The 23,964-nt window shown below is 39.3% G+C and overlaps 1 protein-coding gene across 12 annotated transcripts in view; it reads right to left on the bottom strand.

Annotated features, from left to right (window-relative positions):
- kcnma1a (potassium large conductance calcium-activated channel, subfamily M, alpha member 1a) overlaps positions 1–23,964 on the bottom strand; it is a 158,676-nt gene that overhangs the window by 4,001 nt on the left and 130,711 nt on the right. For 4 of the 12 annotated variants that reach the window (XM_056760383.1, XM_056760384.1, XM_056760385.1 and 1 more), the window contains 11 exons: positions 21,429–21,522; positions 15,387–15,510; positions 14,505–14,729; positions 13,865–14,057; positions 10,064–10,177; positions 7,973–8,056; positions 5,970–6,100; positions 4,328–4,522; positions 3,943–4,061; positions 3,183–3,407; positions 1,477–1,505 (listed from right to left, as the gene is read on the bottom strand). In XM_056760383.1, coding sequence (XP_056616361.1) covers positions 1,477–1,505; positions 3,183–3,407; positions 3,943–4,061; positions 4,328–4,522; positions 5,970–6,100; positions 7,973–8,056; positions 10,064–10,177; positions 13,865–14,057; positions 14,505–14,729; positions 15,387–15,510; positions 21,429–21,522 — 1,533 coding nt within the window. The remainder of the gene's footprint in view (positions 1–1,476; positions 1,506–3,182; positions 3,408–3,942; positions 4,062–4,327; positions 4,523–5,969; positions 6,101–7,972; positions 8,057–10,063; positions 10,178–13,864; positions 14,058–14,504; positions 14,730–15,386; positions 15,511–21,428; positions 21,523–23,964) is intronic. The other 8 variants (XM_056760386.1, XM_056760389.1, XM_056760390.1 and 5 more) reach the window with 3 other exon arrangements.

Here is a 23,964-nt window from a genome sequence, read left to right as displayed (position 1 = left end):
ACTTGAAATGCACTGCGCACCTTGGAGTGTCAGGCAGCGCCGAGCCGCGGGGGGGAAGTGTCACGGCGCAGTCGTTTGATGTAAGTGGAGCTCTGCCTGAGGAGGTGCAAGGAGTCAGCCACCTCGCTCGGTTCCCCCGAGTTTACTACTGATGCTGGCTCTTACATCGCCCCGAGACATCCTAAGGCTCCAGAAGGGTTAAAAGAGCCAATTTCAACAGCTCATCACGGTTCCCTCGCTCACACGGGTGTTTGAGGGGAATTCGGCTGAGAGCGGAACGCCAGTCTGACTTTGCGCCTGATTTGAGTGGGGAACTTTTAAAGGACTGAATCCGCGTTTTTGGATTTATACACCCATGAGCCAAGTGAGGTAGTGCAGACGGAATTTTACCTCGATTTCCAGAAGTGGCATCAGCTGCTTGATAGAAGCCAACAATGTTCAGAAAACTTTATTTTAAGAAGTGACACGGTGAAGTATGGGCATTGGTTGGCATCTGCGTCAGATTAGCTGATCAACACAAAATGCAAATGACTTGGTAATAGAAGCCAATAGCCTTCAGTAAAGCGGACTTGAATAACACGGTAAAGACTGTAAAATGTTAAAAATCTGAAATTTTGAATAATAATTTACAATAAACGTGATACAGCGAAACTGAGTTTACAGTCTGAGCTATTCGTGTGTACATTGGATTTCCTTCAACTGAGGTGAGGTAATCCATGTACACCCAAAAATGACAATTCTGTCATGAATTACTCCTCTTGTTGTACACATTTCTTTGTTTGGATGAACACAAAAAAAGATATTTGAAAGAATGGACATCATTGACGACCATAGTCAAAGTGCTCCAGAACTGTGTGCTTTTCTAAATTCAACAGAACAAAAAAAGATACATTTTATTCTACTATGGTAGTCAATGGTGACCGAGAACTGTTTGGTTACAAGCATTCTTCCAAATATCCTTCTTGGTGTTCATCAGAACAAAGAAATGTTGACAGATTTGGAACACCTTGAGGGTGAGTAACTCATGACAGAATTTTCATTTCTGTGTGAACTATCCCTTAAATCCAAATAAAATATCTGGGGGAAAATTGTACGTCGCTACAACAACAACAACATACAGACACACTGACCTCTCACACAATGCAGACAGTATTAACACAACACAAAAAGAAACCTAGCGAGAAATAAGTGTAGAATAAGAACTGAAGTGGAGGGGACTACTGAGAAAGAGAGATCGCTGGAGTCTATCAGATGTGGGAAGACATGCAATGCTGGGATGATCCTGAGCATGGCAGGAGTTAAGCAGTAGCAGCAGCCATTTGCTTTCACATAGAAAACAAAGGGTGAAAAGTAGGCGTGATTTCCTCTGAAAGTAAAATCAAAATCCCCTCTCATAACAGTGCTCCACAAGGACAGAGTTATGATTAAAGATCCCACAACAGGTGCTGTATCATGCAGAATCATTAACTTGCATACCTGGACCCATTCTATTCATCCTTGTTGCACTTTAGAAAAAAAAGTGGTCTATGTAAGTTTTACAGGTTAAGTAACAGAGCTCAAACAGAATCACTGACATCATATCATATATAGCCCATTTGTTAGCCGTGTTCAATTTGAAATCCCACGCATTTTAATTTTTAAACATTTACTAAGAGCAAATTATTCTTTACAAATAACATTGCTCATACATTTAACTGTAGACAAACAACTTGTCAATATTTATTAACTGTAGGCTATATTTAAGTGATGTAATAAAAAAAATTGTTGTCAACTTAAAGAATTAGTTTCGTAACTACAACTCTTTAAAAGGACAAAAATGATCTTCTCAAACCTGGCACATTTGCAAAAGCAAATTAAAAGCACAATTATTCTACCGAATTTAACTATTTTCTTACTAATGAGGAAATGTCTTACAAACTTTGGATTACAGCTTTTATGCACAGGCACTGATATAAATGCGAGGTTGAACAACATCCCATGGTACCTTGCAGCAACTCCTTTCTGGTGAGAAGTCAATATGATGTATTAATAAAGATTTTAATTATCTGCTCACTAATCGGTTTCTACAAGCCGAGATTGTTTACTAAAATACACACCAGAAGGGCTCCTGCTCCTGCAAGGCACTCAGGGATCTGTGAAACCGTTTCTTCTATGATAATGTCTCTAAACTCTACCTGGAAAAATAAAAATCACTGGAGCAGAACTAAAGATAAGCCACTAACAGACTAAAAACACCATGATGCAATTCGCCGTTCTCATACACACAAACAAACAACAATAAGACGAACAGGAAGGCTATAAATGAGTTTACACGGTTTCCTTACACTTATCTGTGGTCATGTCTGAAGACAGACAAACCTATGCCATGAGACAAAATGATGTGTAGTCCTTATACACAAATAACACCTTATACAGGTGCAAATACACACAAGTACTGTATACATAATTGTTTTTTACTAAGCAGTTCATACTAGAGGTCTGCACGGGACATTTTTATGCCTTTCCAGAAGAGTATTGGAGAGGTTGGAAAGGAGAACTGTTCAATTTCTGTTCAGACAGTTCATCTGTAAAATCTTCAAATGATCTGCAATTCATTATTCCACATGAGTGAACGCAAAGGTTAAAATAAATACTAACCTGTTGCTACAACCATATAAAACTAGAACATCTTATCTGGTTAAAAATCAAAACAATCTAAAATAACTGTCGACAAAATGTGGTGGACTTCCAAACACTAGAGAAGCGCTTCACATGTGTCGTCTTTTTTCAAGCAAGATGACAATAACTGCTCTGACTGACCAAAACGACAACCCCCTTATAGACAATTTTTGCTTTGTGTCGAAACAAATGGGGTCCTGCCGGCAGACCTCTAGTTCATGCTAAAACCTACAAACTATATACTGTAGTTTAAAAAAAGCAGCAATATGACTGATGCTAGTATGGTCCTGGGTTTAAGAGCACTTGGAATGAAGCGATGATCTAATGGTCAGAGTTCAGTGTGTTCAAGGCAAGGGCCACATGCACATAACAATAATGGAGCTACAAACGATTACACAATGAATGCTACAAACACACATACGACTTTTTCTCTAAATGTTGTAAAACCACACATATACAGTACAAACGATCGCTCAGGAACGGTTTATAACACTCAATAAAGGCCAAGATGCTAAGTTTCTTACTTCTGTTTGTCACGGGCCTCGCGTGCTTTGCTGCTGCGGTTCTGTCGGTTGCTGGCAGGGATGGAGTGGACGGACGAGCTCTTCTTGCTGGATGAATGGGAGGAATGAGAGGAGTGGGACAGGCTTGCTCTGGATTGGCCCGCGTTGTGATCGAACTGCATCAGACAGAATATCAGGTCCGTGGGCACCAGCTCGAACTCGTAAGGCGGGTTTGTGATGACATATCTGTGGACGTGGGGAATAGATGCATCTCTTCAGTAATCTGATATAGAAGAATGTAACTGACTTCCTTCACTATGGCAACACTTGGCCCAAACACCAATAATATATATTTGACTTTCTATACATTCTGAAATATGTTTAGGATGTGTGCTGTTTTACATTTATGATAGGTTAGACTTTTAGGGAGAAATGTTTATCAATCTATCTGTTTCAAACAAAGTGATCTTGCGGTCTACTTCATGCATTGCACTTCTATGGCAGCATCCTAACTGAACTCAATCCTCTAGGCGACCAATTCCAAGCTCTCTTCATGGGGAGGAACTTTGTTTTTAGGGCGAAGAATTGCACCAAACAAATAGTGACCCTTATGTGGGATGATTTGACTAACTCTCACAGATGATTCCTACACTAGGTAGGGCCCTTAAATTGTTTCAGAACAAGCACAAAGAGTGATGTAGGCCTGATTTGTTTTGTGTTGTAGCTGGAATAAAGCACTTAAAGCCCCTTCCTAACAAATGGGGTGAAATGACCGGCTCACCTTTTCATGCACTGGCTTGGTGCACCTAAGTGTGCATCTCGTAATCTGTAGATTCCAAAGCACAGCATGTTGTATGTTTTCAATGCTTTACAAAACAAGTCTCCGTAGCAACCGCCATCCTGAAAAAGACCAAAAAATTCATTGCTTTATATTCAAGCAACAGTGTAGGTGAATTTGTATTATGACTACAACTCCAACACCATGATGACATCACGAGATATGTGGTATTCGTACACGGATACAAAAACACAACGAAAGACTTGCTCTAGAGCTCGTCCGGTTGGTTCACTTTGCATTAGCAAGGAAGGGACGGCGTCGGACACGGGCACGAGCCCTGTTGGGGAAAGCGACAAAACCCGTCAGCTCCTCTTAACCGTCCACTTACCCCCAAGTCGGCGAAGGGCCCGTCGTACAAGGCCAGCTGGGCGACCCGACACCTGTCCCTGTTAGCCAGCGTCTGCGGCGTGCTGTAGCCACCTCTCAGAGCGTTCTCCTCTGCCAACAGGGCCTCCAGCTCCGGGGTGGCGCCTCCCGTGACCAGCGTCCGGATCAGGGTGAGGATATTATCGTTGAAGTATGTCTGCCAAGATAAGGGAGAAGATCCGGACGTGAGCGCCATTAGAGTCACAACTCAAGACAGTCAGGATTTCGGAGCTGTCCTGAGTGCTGTTATCTAGACCCTGATCTGTCTCGTCTCATTTCGCTCCCTGGGAAGGGAAGGGACACGGGAATGCAATTACGCCAGCTGTTGTTGTTGTCTCCTCCCTACACGCATCCATTTCGGTATCACCAGCCATGCTTAACAGCAGGGCGTTTTGCACACGAGGCCGTTTCAATTATCATTATTGTAACTAATTGTTTACAGATCTCGGAACAGATTAAGACGGGAGATTTTTCACGCAGATGATAGCGCTAGCGCGAAAATTATTCTGTTTTGCATTTTCTTAATCGAATACTGTTATTTAATTATTAAACCACAAAAAAACTGTATTTGACTAAAAAAATAATGACACTGTATGATGTCATCTGCACATCTAGTCCATCAAATGTTCATCAGCCTTTTAACAAGCAGATCGATGCTAAAGTTGTCAAATAATCCGGTATAAAATGAAAGCTCAGAAGGTGCTTTGTGCGAGCACCAGAAGGCCGTGTCACAGAGGGCCGGTGCTGGAGTGACACCTCTCCGGGCTCCTGACAGCAGCATTCACCTGAATGATGGATGATAGCTGTCTATTAGCTAGCTTCAGCTTTGTCCAGAGTGAAATGCACTTGAAGGCTGCTTTGTTCTAACTTCACTCAAAGTGAAAGCTACTGGAATTAAGCCATCATACGGATAGGGGAGATAGCAGCGGTCGTGGGTGGCGAGGAGAAAAAAACACGAAAGAAGTGAGGTGGAAAAACATACCTTTTCCCATTCTAGCCGAGATGACATTGTTAGGAGATTAGAGCTTTTGGGCCCCACGGCGGCCTACCTTGCGTGTCAAGGCACGCCATTAAAGAAAATCTGAGCACTTAGCTTGTTAAAAGATCTAATAGGACTCTTGAAAGTTCATTTCATGACACATTATATGAGGAGTCTTGGCAACAACTTTCCTTTTGATGTCACCGCCGCTGACAGCGCTGTCTGATCAATGTGGCATTTCATTTACCAACGTCTGCCTACTGGTAACACCTGAGCCCTACATCTAAAGTCTCTTCTTCCTATACATTATTTCAGAGGATTAGCATCCGGAGGTTCAGACGAGCTTTCTTGTAATTCTATATGACATTTCATGATGGGAGAGGAATGACTGAGCATCTTTTGACGGGTCGCTTTGTACACCAAATCACCGGCTGATTTTAAATCTGAATGAGAGATCGTCTGAAGCCTGCTAGATAATATAAATCTCTTTTGTACAAAAAACTGAATTGATTTATTTAGCAACAATCATTTCTTTAAAGGGCTTACTTCCGTTAATCTGTTTAAAGGAATTCAGACGGGTGAAAAAGTGTCAAGGTGGCAGGTGTTTAGACAGTCGCTAACTCACCGCACTCATCAGGGAGTCCAACACGCTGATGGCAAACGCAGTACCGCAGGCGAAGGGCTGGGTCAGATACAGCTCCGTATCTGGGTCATCGTCATCATCTTGGTCCAAAAACTGAACGTTGGAGTCGTTCACTGCAGTAAAGAGACAGAAGCTTTAATATCATGCAGAAGGATCTGTGAGTCCAAACAGTATCAACAGGGGATTTTGGAAGGTGGAGGAGTTTTTCACCAGCCATTGGGAAACATGTTAATGAAATGAAATAAACAATCAGGGTAAATAATAACAACATTAAATAAAAACTTCATGCACTTCAGTGAGCATGCATTCTGCTTAATTATACATATTGAATATTGATAACTCCACAATGGAGTGTTAAGAAATGATGGCCCCTACTTGCCTTTATTCTGAATAATTTGACAAATACATATAAGAGCGTTCAAAAATTACACATTTTTAATACACGAATTACATCATATGCCAATTACACATTTTTATTACACAAATGACATCATATGCCAATTACATATTTGTATTGAACGAATGACATCATATGCCAATTATACTTATATGTATGAATACTGTTCATACAGTACATCAATATTTTTTGAGAATCTCAGGTTTTTCAAACTCTGTATAAATGTCTTTGTTCTGATGATCACAGAGAAAGATATTTGGAAGAATGCTTATAACCAAACAGTTCTTGGACATCATTGACTACCATGAAAATGAAAATGGTAGTTGATGGTGCCCCAGAATTTTTTGCTTTCTTACATTCTTCAAAAAATATATTTTGTGTTCAATGTAACAAATAAATAAATAAAGCCATTTTCCCTACTGTTGTAGTCAATGGTGGCCAAGAACTGTTGAGTTACAAGCAAAGACATTTATGCAGATTTGGAAAAACTTAGGGTGATTCGATGAAGAAAGACTTGTCATTTTTGCGAGAACTGTTCCTTTCAGTAAACAATATATTGTTCATTTCATTTTCATAGTATTGAACACGGAAATCTGTAAATTGTTTCTTAAATATATCCGATTTCTGTATGGGCTGCCTACGAGAGTCTTTGGTCCTTTTTGTGAGATTGTTAATGGTCTACAAGCACGTCCGTACATTTTGTTGCATTAACAGGAAAAGCACTAGGTTTGGGGGAGGTGGGACCTCACGTCTACATTGCTGAGAGAAAGAAAATTTCCCTTACTATGGAGTTTACGTGCAGTTCATGGGGGCGTGATCAATTGTTATTTATTTTATAATTAATCATACTGGATGATGTTCAATCGACAGCTCAAATATACAATAAAACACTTACGACAAACAGTCGTAATTGTGAAAGAAAGTCTAAATAACAAAGCACTCGTCTTCCAGACAAAATCATCAGCAGTGATGTCCACTTATATAGAATAACACGCTTTAAACATTGTTATATTTGGTTGGATAAAGAGATGTCAGATTGCTTTGAGGCTACGGTCTCAGCGGCCGGCAAATGGAGACAATGCCCTAAAATCCTATTCTGTTTGAACACAGCCTCACACAAATCTTTGTTTCACTCCCTTTCAAAAAACTATGCTTCAGAGATTAGGCCCAGCACCCAACAAATAAATAAATAAAAATAAACAGCTTAAAGCAAAGTTTGATCTGGAGTGTTTTTTTTCTAATTTGATTTCTTCCCAGACTTCCTATGAGGAACAGAAATGTCAGTCTTTCAGACAAACTCCCGATGAAAAAGAGCCCGGGCCGTAGAACTGAACTGCAGGGAGATGCTATGGAAACAGCCACAAGGACACAGTCATATGATCAAAGGCCAAGTGATGCTTTAAGAAAAAAACGAAAGAAAAAGCCTTCAAAAAGGCCAAAAAACAAGACAGTCAATTTCAACCAGAACTAAGGAGAAAAATGTGTTCAAAGTGATGCCATGGGAGCAGGCCCCGGCAGCGGCGAGAGAAATCAAGACAAGCCGATGAGGCGGCGCATCAGAGCAGCGGAGGACAAAGGCACAGCTTACCCAGTTCTGTTATCATTTGTATGTTGGTTCCAGTGTTTTTTTCCTGATTGAATGAAACCAAAGGCAGTAGTTTGCCAGGCTTAGCTAATGATGATAAAACAGGCGTTGAGGGGAGACAGTTATTGAAACAAGTTCAAAGCCAAAGGGAGAGAGAAACACAAATGAGAGCATCATGTCAAGAGTGGGATTAGAAATCTAAAGGTACAATGTCAGAATCAAACACTTCACAGTTCAACGTTGTTTGTTCGTGATAACTGGATATAGTTTGGGCTTTGGTACAGTATCTACTGTAATGCAAATATGGGAAAAAGATTACTAGGAAGCGTTTAGAACAAAGATCCTCTATGAACAATGTATGTTTTTCCTCATGTTTCTCAGATGTTCTCGCAGCTCTGACATCACCGGCTTGATTTACCAGGAGCTCCTCTGATGATTTGCTTGTGTGGAGAACTGAAATCTTCTGATAAAGATGATGCCGGGGAAGGTAACTGTAAATGACTTTTAGCCTATCTTTAGAAAACACTTATCACAATAAGGATTTTCTTGTTGGGTTATTATAACCGAGGCTTTTAGTGTCACTTTGATACATCAGGAGTATAGCACAATGTTGTATGAAATAAAAATGGATGAAACAAAAAGAGGGTTGGGGATGCCAATATTGGGATAAAAAAATAATGCTTAGTTTTCTAAAGGAGACAATTTTCTTCTTCGATTTAAATGTGTTGTCTTAGAATCTTAAAGAGATAGATTACCCAAAAATAACTAAAAATAACATTTACTCTTAAGTTTTCCACACCTGTATACATTTCTTTGCTCTGTTGAACACAGAAGAAGATATTTTGAAGAATGTGGGCATGATTGACTACCATAGTAGCATTTTTACTACTATTGTTGTCAATGGTGCCCCAGAATTGTAAGGTTACAAACATACTTCAAAATGTTATTCTTTGAGTTCAGCAGAACTACAAAATTCACAGGTGAGAATTTGAAGTAACAGAATTTTCTTTTTTGGGGGTGAACCGTCCCTTTAAGAAACTGCCAATATAAACATTTTGAGATTATCTATAAACTTGTTTACATGATCAAAATTCCCTTTCAATAATTACACAAATTTAAACATTTACAACACCAATAAGCCAACGTGGTTTATGGCTCCATGACATAACTTAATCTACAGACTTTGTAAAAAAGAGGTCAACTCTCTAATATTATGTAGGAGTATGTAAATGGCAAAAGAAAAATGTGCCTCTAAAGTTATTTCATGGGGACTTTAATCACACTTTTGACAATTTTAAAATATCTTAGAATGCACTTAACAGCTGAACACTGACATTTAATTTTACTAATAATTACAAAGGAACACGTTCTGATTCATGTTCAGCTTACTCAATGTCAAGTTTTAGAATTGTTAATAACAGATGATGTGAAGATCTTAAGCATCAAATTATACTGATTATTAGCCTCAAATAAATCTTCATTTTAAACTGAAAAACGACTTCAAAAATCTCTAATCAGTGGTGAAAATGAGTTTCACCTCTACCAATGTCAAAATGCCAGCAAATGTTTTGTATGAAACCCCACAGGGAACAGCATGGAAATCTGGATCTGCTGTGTCGGGGAACAAGAGAACATATGTGCATGTATGTATTTGTGTGCGTGTATGTTTTGCATGAAGTTTTAGAGTTTGCCGGTCTCTTACACTTCTGTTATAACACACTGTAATTGGGTCAGTGGAGACTTGAAGCCGCCGGTCTCTGGTGCTTTAGTGCCCTCTGAGATCTAAAACTTTCATGAGCCCACCACCATGGGAATAGTGCCACCCTCATTGTTATTTATAAATGGATCCATTTTGCAACTGCATGCTTTTTTCTGTCCCTATAAGTCTGGGTCCCCTTTAGTGCATTAAAGGAACGACTGATGAGGACGAGACTTTGACCCAGTCGGTGAAGTATTCAAACACAGTCATCACAAACACAGACGCACACTTCATAAGGAACACATCAGTGTGGTGTTAAAAGCTTGAAATGTAAGTTTAGATTCTAACCACACTCGACTGTGACATGTTAGCGAGCATGTGCAGTCACTTCTCACCGAGTTCAGTTATGATGGGGATGTTTGATCCGGTGGTGACGGACGCCTGTCTCACTAAGCCGTGCACGGGACTGTTATCTGGAGATGACCTGTCCATACCGGGAGGTGTGAAACCTGGCAGACAATGAGAAAGAGAACATCTTGTGAAAAAATGACAGTTAGATGTACATATTCCGGATCTTACAATTCACATCACCGTCAGATCCTAATAATAAAAGATTTGTTGTAATGTTAAATATAGTAAACATTGTACAGTCGTGCATGGCGATAGGAGAGTGGATCGTGACAACAGTCTAAACCGGTGAAATACAGATATTCTGCTTTTAAGGGTCAGCTCAGGAATATTTAGCATTTGCTGCCTTCCATCAACCGGCAAGTATAAATTTTATATGCTGTTCATTTTGTTACCATAAAGCTGGTGAAGTGGATCCTGAAAACCTTTTATGTGAAATGCCATGAAATACAAGCAACAGTGACAAGTGTATGAATTCACATGACTTGACACTTTTGCATTTGCCCAAGCTGACAAGTAAACACTTTAAATCAGTAATGCTATATGCATAATGCATCGTCCCTGTTTTGACATCCATCGACTACAGAAAAATGCAAGCGCTACGTTTTTACGGTGACAAACATAATGCCGGGAAAAGATTCAGGTCACAAAGTTTTAAAAGGGCTTCCGGATGTTATAAAGGTGGTGTCCTTCTTTGCAACTGGAAAGTTCAATAGACTATGATACGGAAGAACTATGAACTATGAACTATGATAACACAAAAAGAGTTCTTTTAAATGTGCAGAAAAGAATCCAAATCTGTTGTGGAAAAAGTTTTCCTGTAGCTTAGTGGTAACAGCATTGTGTTAACAACGCAAGGTTGTGGGTTCGATCCCAGGGGATTGCAAATACCTATGTAAAATGTATGGGATAAAGCAATGTAAGTCGCTTTGGATAAAAGCATCTGCCAAATGCCTAAATGTAAATGTAAAAAGTGACGACAGATATGCAGGTACAGTCAGAGTCAGCTATAGAAATATACATCTCACATTCTTCACCTTAAAGGGTTTTCTTGGGTATTGGTATGAATTATTGTTTTGTTGTGAGATATTTGGGTCAAGTGTACAAACATTTGACAATGTAAAGAATTGAAATAATGTAACAACTGCATAAGAATATTATATTATGATTTAGTGATTAGGGATGCCGAAACCCTCAATATAATATTGAACCGTTCGGTACGAACTCCACGGTTCAATACGTGAAAGTGAATTGCGGTTTTCCTGTTTGTGTTTCAAAAAAAATGGTGGAGTATAATGCTGACGAACAGGATTACAGGATTAACGCAGGCTGGCTTTATTGTGTACTCATTGTACAGAAATGATAACGTCCAAATTTGGCACATCAACAATGTATTTTTACACTGCATACGAAAGCATCAGGTTCGCGTTGCTCTCAGCACATGCAGAAAGAGTGTCTACAGGTCCATGCCAAAGTCCGTTTAATGACAGTCATGACAGCTATTTACGTCATAGCAAGAGCGCCTCCAAGCAGCTTTTTAGCATTGCATTTCTTCCAATTTATTGCAATGGCGTACCTTTTTAATATATTATAATTGGCCTTTAATGGGCGCACGTTTACTTCGATTACAGCAATCGCAAGTTTTGCATTACATCATTTTAAATGCTAGGATGCGCAAAACCTCTTCAAGGAGCTTATTTTACTGGCATGTAGTTGAACAGTACAGTTTTTACTGTTCCTGTTACATAAGCATAGAACAATCAAAAAACACTTTAATATGTTGAATCCATCAGAACCGAACCGAAAACCGTGGGCTAAAAACCCAGATTCGTATTGAACCGTGGGTGATCTGTATTGTTTGATCCCTATTATGTATCATATTATATATTATCATTTCACAAGAAAAGAAAAGAAACCATGTCCTACATTAGTAAGTGTCCTATGACCTAAATTTTGCAATTTATGATGCTATTGCATTTTTATTGTTTAAATGAGATAAAGAAATCATTTATCATAGGCTTTACAACAAATGTTTTTCTTCATTTATAAATCAACTATTTATTAATTTGAAGTTTTTCTGATGTGTAATGCACACACCTCACACTTTCCAATCCTGGGGGTGAGCCTGTAAACTCTACTTTGGTTCATTATTTGCGGTTATTGCGTTATACTGTATGCTGGACTTTGTGCACTTTATTCGAAGATCCTCAAGCACTCACAGTAGCGCCCTGTGTAGAATCTTCCCCTGGCAAAAGTCTATCTGATTTATTCAATAACACCTTCTGTGCAAGTTAAACAACTCCCATCAAAAACGCATGATGCTGAGAGCAAGAATATTTATCGAGATGATGTGGTGTGATGAAATTTGTTACACCTGCATCTCATACAGATTTTAAAACTATTGGTTTTGAACCTCTTTTTGGCGAGTCTTAAAAAGAAAACGATATTATAATACTGTTCGTATATGCTGGAAAAGCGTGTAAATAAATGAATTTCCATCACTGCAAAAGTTAACTTGGGAGCAAAATAAGCGGTTCATTGTGGGATAAAATGAGGTCTAATATTCAGAGTGTTAATGTAATAAATCTTTATTACACACTGTGTCTCTGCGGCTGATCATGCCAGATGTTGAGTTCAATTAATTGAGAAAGCAATAATGACGTATGGTTTTCTCTCGCACGAACAGTATGATCACCATCTATTATCATCTGCCCCAGAGGGACCCGTTCTTCCCAAACATGCCGGCATCATTCAACCACGAGTGTTTCGCGATAATATCGGACACGTTTCACTCAAAAGCTGTCATTAAATCCATCTTTCTGTGCAAAAAGTGGATGCTCAATAACAGTTGAAATGTTAATTGTTGTGGGCCGGCTTGTGCGGGGTGTGTAATTTGCGTAATGAAGAGCAGCTGAGAACGTGAAGCTGCTGATTTGTACTGTGTCTGTTTAATGATGATGAATCCTGATGGGCGCAAGAGGGTTACATGTTTATCTGAATGCATAAACAATCTGTTCGAGTCAATTTGTCGCCAAACAAATCTGCCTCGGTCCAGCAATCGGAGGCAAATAACTCGCAATCTGTGCAGAAATGTTCGGGATGTTTTTGAGAGCTTTGATTACGGGGAAAGATGCAATACACTTGCTAGAGATTGCATACGCCTTCTTATAATGAACATACATATGCATGAAACGCGAATATGGAAATTTATAACAGCTTTTGGTTAAATCAACACTTATTTAATGTTTGAATACAGTGCCTAAACGGGTCATTTATTGTGTTAAATATTTATATTCAAACATGTGAAATGCCTCTTTTTCATTTAAAAAAATTAAATAATTTTACATCTGTCGAATCAAAGGCTTTTAGTTACCCTAAACTAGCATATATCCTACATTAAAGGAATAATTCTCGCAAAAAAGGGAAAATGTCATTCTCATTTATTTTTTCTCTTTTCTAAAAGTAGTTTAAAATCTTTATGACTTTGCTGCCACAGAAAAGGGGATCCCTGCAAAAATCCCCAAGATTTTTGTCAATAAAATGAAAGTGAATAGTGACCACCATTGTCCCTGGTCCCCATTTACTTTCAATGTATAGAGAAAAAACACAATTCTGCAAAATGGGTGTACAGGTTTGGACTGACATAATAGCAAGTAAATGACACAATTTTAATGTTTGGAAGAACTAGCTCTTTTAAACTGACATAATTGGACCTCTGGTCTTAGTCTTAGAGACTAGTGCTCCTGAGGCAATTCTCAATCCCAGCCGCACGCAGCCAGACTCCTTACCTTGAGAATTAGCCTGCAGGACTCCGATGCTGTCATCAAACTGCATAGATTTGATGTTAAGAGACGCCAAGATGCATTCCTTGTCCTGCAGTGAAGCATCGTCGATATTGTTCTGATTGGCTGACAGGATAACGCACATGTCGCAGAGGTTGATGTTGACGGCCCTTAAATCAGCTCGACTTAATGGCGTACCCTTCAGCGGAGAGAGACGGGGGTAAGAAAGAGAAAAAAACAAATTAAAGACAGAGCACAGGGCTCACGGAAATTAGTTAACAAGTATTTACTTTTCTAAAGGCAGTGACATTCAGCTGAGCTAACTACGTGCTGGGGGAGGAAGAGATGCGGTGTAATCTAAAGGCTAGGCTTCGCTGACGGCAGTGTTCTGGCTTGGTTTTGAATACTCAGTCAAGCCGATGCTAACAAGCACTAAAGCTGGAAACAAAGCCAGCGTTTCACACAGCCAGCAGGAACGTTGTGCCAGCACATCTGCACAACAAAATGTGGCAAAACTATTAAATGCGTAAACTTGTAAAAAGGAACATAAGAAAATCGGATCCTTCAAATATTGCCTTGAGTTGCATAAATGCGCAATATTCTGTTCCCGCAGGTGTACTGGCGTATACTCTGAATGTGTACTCACGGGTAAAATGGAGACTTTGGGAAAGTTGTGAAGGGTTTCCCACTCTCTTCTCAGATAGTCTAATGACCCCACGAACACGATGGGCTTTAGCTCGTGGTAATGGAAGTTGCTGGCTCTCAAAGGCATCACCAGATTTCGAAGCCCCACCAAGGCTGACGTGACATCTCCAAATATACAGACTACTACATGTCCACTCAAAACTGTCATGGAGGCCTCGCTGCGTGTCTGTGGTGAATAAGCCAGAAGCAAACAACATACCATCACTCAAGCTGGAGTACTTGATCATCTAATAGCTACAAGGAAGAGTATAGAATTTGTTTAAAATGGGATAAAGAGAAAATCTTCTTGTACAGTACATACAGTAATGATCATATAATATAGAGAAGATAGAAATGATAACAGGAAAAGCATGTCAAGAAAACATCCAGATTATAAAGTATTTCACATTCAAATAAATAAATACACTAAACATATCTTTAAGAAACCTTTAACATTTTTAAGATGCTTTCAGTTGCATTATAGTAAATATAATTTTTTATTAAAAATTCACATTTCAAGGCATCTTAATGGTTCTAAAATAGGCTTTAATATATTAAATCACTTATTTTTCCTTTCTTGTGATTTTGGGGTGAATATTGACCATAGACCAAAAGATTAATATTTTTAATATAAAATGTAAAAACTAAACTATGCATCTCAAATTGCTAGTTTTTATTTATTGCTTGGAAAAATTAAAACAATAAAATGGTCTCACTATGGCCAGTAAATGCAATGTGCAAATTCGTCACATTACAAACTAATGTAACCTGGTTTTAAGCCATCCTTAGTGCTTTTTTGAATACAACGCACGATGTCGCATTAACATGCCCAGTTACAACCTACCAGAATGACTTTCTCAATTTCTTTGGATGGACACCAGTGAAACATCCCAGTGGAGTCGTATCTCTTCACACTAGAATCCACGCTCTCATTCTGCTCGTTTCCCGGAATAAGCAGGGGGTCGTGTCTGTAAAACAAGGGAAGAAAATGCATAAGCTTGACCTTATTTGCACCAACACCTCATTTTGCAGGTTGGTAAAAACACAACGGTCGGAATTTATTCTCCGGGCTTAATTGTGACATTTGTCAAAGGACAAACTTTCAGCGCATCTGCACAGAAGTCTATTGACAATAAATAAGCAGTAAACAGGCGCATGCTGACACGGCTTGTCATTGTCAGATTGAATTTGTGCATTGGACTCCATCATAACCGCAGCTCTCTCCGGGCTGCCAGGAATGCGGAGTCATCAAAGCGTCTGCCCCGGTGACAGCGCTGGAGTGGAGGAGATGGAGCCCGAGCACTTCAGTGACTGAGTGGCAGCAGAATGGAACGCCAATTACCGGCTTTTACTCTACATCGCTCCTGATGCCATGCGTCCAGCGGTAAAAGCTTTAACAGAGGCGCACTTTAAATATTTCAGGAATTTGCCCAATCACATTTTGCTCCCCCAAACTGAAGGCCATTAATGTTTTAGAGGAGTGTCACGTCTAAACAGGCTAACCTATATCAGCACGTCCTGCAGAAGCTGATCTGAGGGGCATGTCGACCGTGAAGAAGGTCTGGGCTCTGTGCTAGCTCGCATGTATTTCTGAGAAGCGTTCGCTGAGCCCTTCAATGTTTTCGGAACAGCTCAGATAAACTATACAAATGGAAAGCTGAATTTTCCTACTTCATTTGATGCCAGATCTGGGAGCTGTGCGCTGTGAATAGCAGTGTAACACATAGAGGAATGCTGTTTTGGGCTTGATATTGTTGTATAATCGGCCAAAAACACTGGTTTCCAAACAATTTTATTGGTATATATTATAATATAAATATAAGAGGAATACAACACTGCCAAATCAATATAAATGAACAAATTTAGCCATTGCAATGCAACTAATAATAAAACGAGGATTGGACTACAGTAACTACCAAAAATATTGGTGTAAATCGGTCAGTTTCTTGTTACATTTCATTGCCTGCCATAAAATTTTATGAAAATATTAAAACACCAAAACTGAAACAGTGAAGATATTTTTGTGTAAAATGTTTTAAATCATTCTTCAAAAAAACTGTTTGCTAATTGAATAACTTAATAACTGTTTAATCATTCCTTGTCTATAGCGCTCTTCACAATTTGCATTCTTGCAAAACACATTTAAAAATTTAATTGTATCTAATTTTATTTTAATATTGTTATTATTTTTGCAGACATAAATAAAGCTCCATAAAGACAGCACTTTTCAATTACAATTGTTGAATTCTTAAAAATAACAAAAATGTATAGTAAAAAAAAACACAATTAAAGTGAATTTAACAGCACAGTTGTGAAAATACAAAAAAATATTATCTTATATATCTATTTATCGGTATTATTTGTAATTAATTTAATTCATATTTGGAATTAATAAATACATTTGTAAATATTAGTTTCTTGTGATTGATAAATACATTTTCATTAGTATTATTATAAGTTTAGTTATGAAAAAATAAAGTAAAAAAAAGGTGTTACTAAAAGGCACGTTTGGTTCCCGGAGGTCAAAGGAAGCTGGAAAAATCATAGATTTAAATACAAAATTGAATAATGGACAGTACGGTAAATGCACAGTAAAGCATGTTTTTAACAACATTATGGATGTCAAATTTTTTATATAAAAAATAAATAAACCCTGATCTTACAAATACGCCTAGATAAAAAGATTGAATATTTCACAAATATTTCGCACCCACAAAGGTGGACCTGAGCATGAGCTGCAGCACATCTACGTGATACAGATATACACTTCAGCACAGCTGTGTCATAATTTGTGTTCTTTAGTCACTCTACAATTGATACTATGAGGCTAGAGAAACCACAGGCCACTTGTAAATGCATAAAACTGTCAGCTAAAAACCCACCATGCAGCTGTTAACAGGCCTTAGATGGGCCAGAAAGACTGCCTTTGAGGAAATGGCCTCAGGGCAGACAGCAAAGACCCATCTCAGATATGTGGCTGCAGGGAAACATGTTCTCTTAGATCCTGGCTACAGTTTCATTTGAAACGGAGTTTTCGTTTTTCAAAACACTCTTCTTCCAAACTAGCGTTTTCAAGCATTTCCAAAACACTGCCCATCCCCACTGAAACGTCTAAGAGCGCCTACATCCATGTATTGCGCATGAGTAAAACCCACGACACGTCAGCAAGTGTCATTTTTGTCAAGTGTTTATTTACCTATTGCATTATTATGTCCCGGCAATGTGGAGAAAAGTCACAGTTTATTAAATACTGTAGATGGACAATGAGGTAAGTTAGAGATTAGTCTCCTTCAACACAAGACTATAAAGATGGGAAAGTGAAAATTAACTTGCGCTCCACTGCCAAACAATAACTGCAAGTAATGAAATATGCCGTGTCCTAAAATGCAATCTAAAGTATGCATGAACTGACATTAAGGAGAGCAGGAGAAACAACTGTGTCACATGACGAAAAACGCATCATAGTTTTTAAACCCATCCATTTTCCTCATCCACATTACAATGTGAAAACGGTGTTTTCAAATGTATCCACTTTCGAGCTCTCCTTTGTCGACAAAAACACAGTCTCGCTGTGGACGAAAGGCCAAAACGGAGAGAAAAAGATGCGTTTTCAATCGGAAACCTATAAGTGTGGATAGGGTCTCAGTGTTTGCCCTGCTCAGCTACTCTTGATATCAAACACAAGATTGTTTTGTAATAATAATTTCATAATTATATTTTAATTTGACAAATATTTATACTTTTATATTCAAAAAAGAATTAATAGCTATTCTTTAAAGGCTTAAAATAAAATGCTTTCAATAAATTACAGGACTTATCATTGCAATCAATAGCTGTTCATACATTTACATCATTTTACGCATGTGATGTAATTCAACTTACACAATTATAAAGTGACTGTTATGTCTCTTTCTGAAACACGTTGTAATCAACACTGAACGAAATGAGCTTTGTAAATTGCATTAGCTCCTTGTTAATCATTCGAATAATGAATGATGGGACCTCTGCCTCACCTTCCCGATTGGCATAACATCAGATTAATGTCCGTAAAATGAATTTACACCTTAAATAAATGCAAATTATCTCAGGCACAAATAATGAAAATCAAAATTGTGGTAAGAGAAATGTCTACAACTGAACCTTCCTAAAATAATTACTTTCCTCCTTTTTCCCTTCTCTTCCTTGCTCTCGCGATCCCAAGCAAGTAATTCTACGGCACGTGACGCTCCCCTTCCATTGTACGTCGTGTCGTGCATGTTTGATTGCGAAGCATCACATCAGAAGCGTGTCAATTAGCATGCTTGCGTGAGATGATATCAGGCTGTGTGCAGGTGCTAATAACAGTGAAATCATTTAGAGCTTTTACACCCCGACTGAATATTTCATTACATGCCGCGTGCTTCACCACTCGCTCGGCGGACTTCCAGTCATTTCAATCTTGACTCGACGTACTGACTGGCGCAGCGCACCTCTGCCAAGATAGCTATCTCTCACCCGCTGTCAGCGGCACCTGCCAGTCACGGGCGCGATCTGCCGCCACTTCAGAATATAACACGTGACTTTACCACCGTGCAGTTACAGCTGCAGGCAAACCCAACGAATCAACACGAGTGGCGTGTGTGTGTGTGTGCTTAAACTATGATGTCATTATTGCTTAATATTTTTCTTCATTTCTGCCCGCAACCAAAAAGCCACGACCAGACATTTTACATTATTAACACGCTTCAAATCTGATGATAAAAGTATGCATAGGTACTTTGCAGGAAACATAGCAGGTACCCTAAGTGAGACCGAAAGTTCTTTATTTAATTGGTATGTCCGGAGCGGTGTCCTAGATGTGCATTTGAAGAGTGAGACAGAGAGAGAGAGAGAGAGAGAGAGAGAGAGAGAACAGAAGTTGCCCTCAGAGCCGGGCGAGCTGCTTTTCAAACAGCGATCAGCTATTCCAGCGCATCACTCGACAGTCGCTGGCTCCCCGAATCCCTCTCCAGCAGCCTATGAAAGCAGCTTCTCGCTTTGAAAATTTTCCCTATCATGCAAACTGACAAAGGCATGCTTTTCAAAAACCCACAGCCAATCTGTTGATCATTATTTATTTACGACGGCCTGGAGGCACAGCAGCCTGTAAAAACCATACTTGATATGGTATACGCTGGGTGTTTTTGCCTTTCCTCCTTGTCGAATAAAGTATCCCTAAGGCTCCCTCAAACAATCGCTTTTCATTGTGCATAAAACGCACCTAGTAACGGCGAGGTATTTAATGTATGTTGTAATATATTGACAGGGAGGGCACGGGTCGAGGGAGTCCACAGGTCTGTCTTTGGTAATTCGGATGTTTCGCTGCAGGGCTCCGGCTTGAAAAGCTTACACCTAGAACAGAGGATCTGTCATCCGGTACCCGAGAGCCAGCCGAACACAGAGGCACCCTAAAGCACAGAAAACTTTGACATCGCTTTGAAGCGTTTCAAAACAGGGTAAATAACTCCCAAGAATTATTATCACTTGTAGATCAAAGAGCCCATGCATACATTACACAGCAAACAGGGACTTTCAAATCTGCTCGAGAAAAAATGGTGTGTGCCGTGAAGTTTAGGAATAAAACTGAAGATCCTTCTAAGCAGTCGCTGAAAGCTATTTTTTTCAGTCTGTTTTATTGTTTAAAACTAACAATCAACTGAGAGGCAAAAGTATCAATTGAACATTGATCGTTTTGGCTTAGAAAGGCGAGGGCTGCAGGGCTGACAGTTTGCTATATGTAAAAATCGACATAATTGCTTCTTTGGGGGGGTAACACATGGTGGAGACCTCTTTCTGGAGAACTTACTACATTCTGCTGGTAATTGGCAAACCGGAAACGAAATAAAGAAATATGATTAAAATATAATAAAGATAAATATTAATAAATATATAAAAATATGTATAAAATAATAATAATAAAAATAAATTAAAAACGTCCGTCTTGCTTCTATTTAAACATGGATCTAGGTCTAGACATGGTGTTAAATTAAGCCAGAACTAACCCTTAATTAAATTGGGATATTAAAGTTTCTCTTAAAAATGTCTTCGTAAAAAAAATCTGCATCTCGAGATGGCCCTGACATATTTGAAGATATTTTGAGGCAAGTTATTTTCAGTTAAGACCGCTCAAACATTCATTTTAATCTGAGACTAGCCTTAAGCCTTGTATGTGAAACAGGGCAAATAAATATGACTCTTCTAACACAATACTTGTGAATCGAGCATGTCGGCTCTCGCTTCACACAAGAGCGTTCAACACTTTCCCTCACGAACGCGAAAGGAGGGCATCGTCTCTGAATTTTTCAAGCCCTTTGCATAAATGTCTCCCGGCCACATGGGCAGAAAGCAAGTCCTTTTATCAGTCAAAATCAATTAGCAGCATTATAATTCCGCCGGACAGGATAAAAGGAAGGTAATATTTGAATTCATTTTTGATTGCGATGATACATCTCACATATGGCCTTAAACACTCCTCACAGGGGTTCCCACAATAGATGAAGAGCCCCGAGGCTAAGTAACCATGCCGGCGTTTGTGATTGGTTGGCACCGTCATTAGTGCCACCGCTGTTTAAGAACTACATGTGGACGGGACTGGGGGGAGATGACAGCTGAGACTTTAAAGCAAGAGTATTTTTCAAACAGCTTTTCATAGCCGCTTTCATGACAGAAATATTTCAGCTCTATCATTAACCGCTGACAGGCTGACAGCTCAAACGCCTCGGCCTAAAAAGGCCCTCTCTCTCTTTCTCCGCACTTTCTTTCTCCTCCTGCACTCCTCCGACTCCCACCATCCCAGCCCTCTCCGTCCTGCCTCTCCCTCTCTTTGCATTTGAAGGGTGTAGGGAGCGTCTCGAAATCAATGTCTTACCTCGTCATTTTGGGCGAGCAGTTTGGTGAATTCCGCATGCCTCCGTTGCGCTGCTTCTTTTTGGGTGACAGTGTTGACGGATGCTCATCTTCGACTGCAAACACATGCAAAGAGTGTCAGACTGTGGACAGCTGGGATTGTAAAGTGTGCTGGAGATGACATATTAAATAACACAAAAGCCAACACTCAATCAATCATCGCGAAGACAAAAATCCACGAAGACCTCCAAAAATAGAAAGTGAAAAGTGTTAGTATGGACAAATGTACACATGAATATGCCAAGTACAGACCTAAAGGACAACCATTAAGTTTTACAGCCTGAATGTTCTCCGTGTGAAGAAGTTTGGTTGGTCAGAACACAGCTGTGTGTGTGTTGGAGGAAGTATCGATAAGATCAACTTTAACCTCTCGGTCACTGTTTGGAGGGCATGAACAATGACAGGGAGGGAATAAAGAAGGGAAGAGTAATTTGGTGTGTGTATTTTAATGGATGACTGCATGGCAAAATCAATGAGCATCACTCAGAGCTGAGAGCCGTGAATGATGGTTCCACTGTGAGTCTGTCCCCCGTACCACAAGCACTCTCACCGCTGAACAACTACTCTGTACTGAGACTTCTCATATTGAAACGCCTCTCAAAGAGGAAATTACTGAGGAGCCTGTGAATGTCACAAGCTCTCGTCTGTACGAACACACCGTGTGCTCGCGTGAGAGCTGTCTGAAAGTCAAGATGAGCTCAGTTATGAATGTAATCATATCATTTATTACAAAGGTTGGACGAAAGCTGTAGCTATTCTTATATAGATAATTCCCCTCGAAAATAAAATAAGATCATAATGTACTCACCCTCTTGTGCTAAATACAGCCATGGAAAAAACTGGGAGACCATTTCAAGATTATTTTCAGGATTTTCTATTTATGTGAATGTTTTATGTAAAATTATCAATTTTGTTTCATTCTGTCAGCTACCTTTTATTTCCGCCAAATTGTAAATCAAAATATTGTTTCTATTTGCACTTATTTGCAGTTAACGAGAACTGGAGAAACAGGTCAAAACAACAACTCTGTAATTTGTCAAACCTCAAAAACTGCAAAGAAAACAAGTTTATATTCACTTTTGAGCAGTACAACAGTCATATTTGTGCATGCTTTTAGGAAGTTTTCATGTGTCCTTCATGCTGTCAGTCTTTCACATTGCTGCCGAGTGACTTTATGTCATTCCTGAGGTTTGATTTTGTGGAAATTCCAAAGACACTGGACTGAAATGATCACAATACACCTAGAAATGTTGATTAAATCAAAATTTGAAATGGTCTCTTCATTTACCCTGTGGCTGAATATGCGTAAAGACACAATTCAAGTCTCTATCAAAGAAGAAGTAATCAAATGCGAGATAAAAGCAATTTAGCTTTCCTGAAAAGGAGGCAAACGTTTTGGACACGGGTGACCTTTGTCTATGCCAAACAAAGGTCACAAGTGACCGCAACACTAGCTGCCTTTTTTGATTGAACATAAACATTTGATAACTTTTGTAACTGGTGTGCGGTCTAGGTATCTCATTTAGACTTCTTTTAAAAGAGTGTTTGTGTATTTTTCCAATATGAATCCAATTGAGTTATGACATGTACGAAAGAAACCTTTTAAGGCGGGTGAACCGGCCCTTTAATGTTAAGCTGGGGAGAAAGAAATCTGTATTAACTATTTACTTTGCAGCACTGCTGTGTTTAAATTATTATATTATATTTCTCTTTCTGCAAAGGACTATTTATTTCTGATACAGTACCAGATACTGAATTTTGTACAGGTCAGATTGTATCGAAGACAACACTCGTAACAAAAAATTCAAACTCCAAACACGAGAAACTAGTATGGCTCTTTTAGAAATTCACCAGCACAGCAAAATACTAGAGAAAAATACTGCAAGCTCTTACAAAACACATATACGTGTACGGCTCTGATTTTCTTTTGTCATCTAATTGTACTAATGGAACAAAAAAATTAAAAAGACCCTTTCTGTGTCTTTACCAAATGCCAGCGTTTGACATTTACAATTACACTGTAGAGGAAGCAATGTGAGACAGTAATCAACTTTGAAAATATCACCGCTGATAAGAAGGCGGAGCAGCGGCCCTTTGTTCAGTGTTATGGTTGTTGAGCGAGTGGCCGAAGCGCTCTCCTCTGCCCTTGCTCCTCCAAATTAGGCGGCGGAGATTTACGAGCTACAGCGATGCCCTTCAGTAAGAGGCTTAACAATGAAATAACTCCACCTGCAGCACGGCCATTTCAGCAAGTCTCTGCTTGTTCCAAATTACATTACGGCACTTTTACAACCTCAATCAAAATAGGATCAGCCCACCAAAGTGTGATTGCTGTTCCATACCACAGGGCAGCAATAGCCGGTGTTTCACTGATCAAAATCATTGAGCTGGACATCTGTCTCCTCTGCTTCAGACGGACAACGGGATGATGCCAGCTTTTCAGTGCAACACAGATATGAGACAGCAACAATAGACTTGTTTCTTTTCTTGCTCTTCTA

This window comes from Triplophysa dalaica, chromosome 11 (assembly GCF_015846415.1).
Source record: "Triplophysa dalaica isolate WHDGS20190420 chromosome 11, ASM1584641v1, whole genome shotgun sequence".
Lineage (NCBI taxonomy): Eukaryota > Metazoa > Chordata > Actinopteri > Cypriniformes > Nemacheilidae > Triplophysa > Triplophysa dalaica.
Note: the sequence above shows the minus strand (reverse complement) of the source record. Positions and strands in the feature narration are given on the sequence as shown.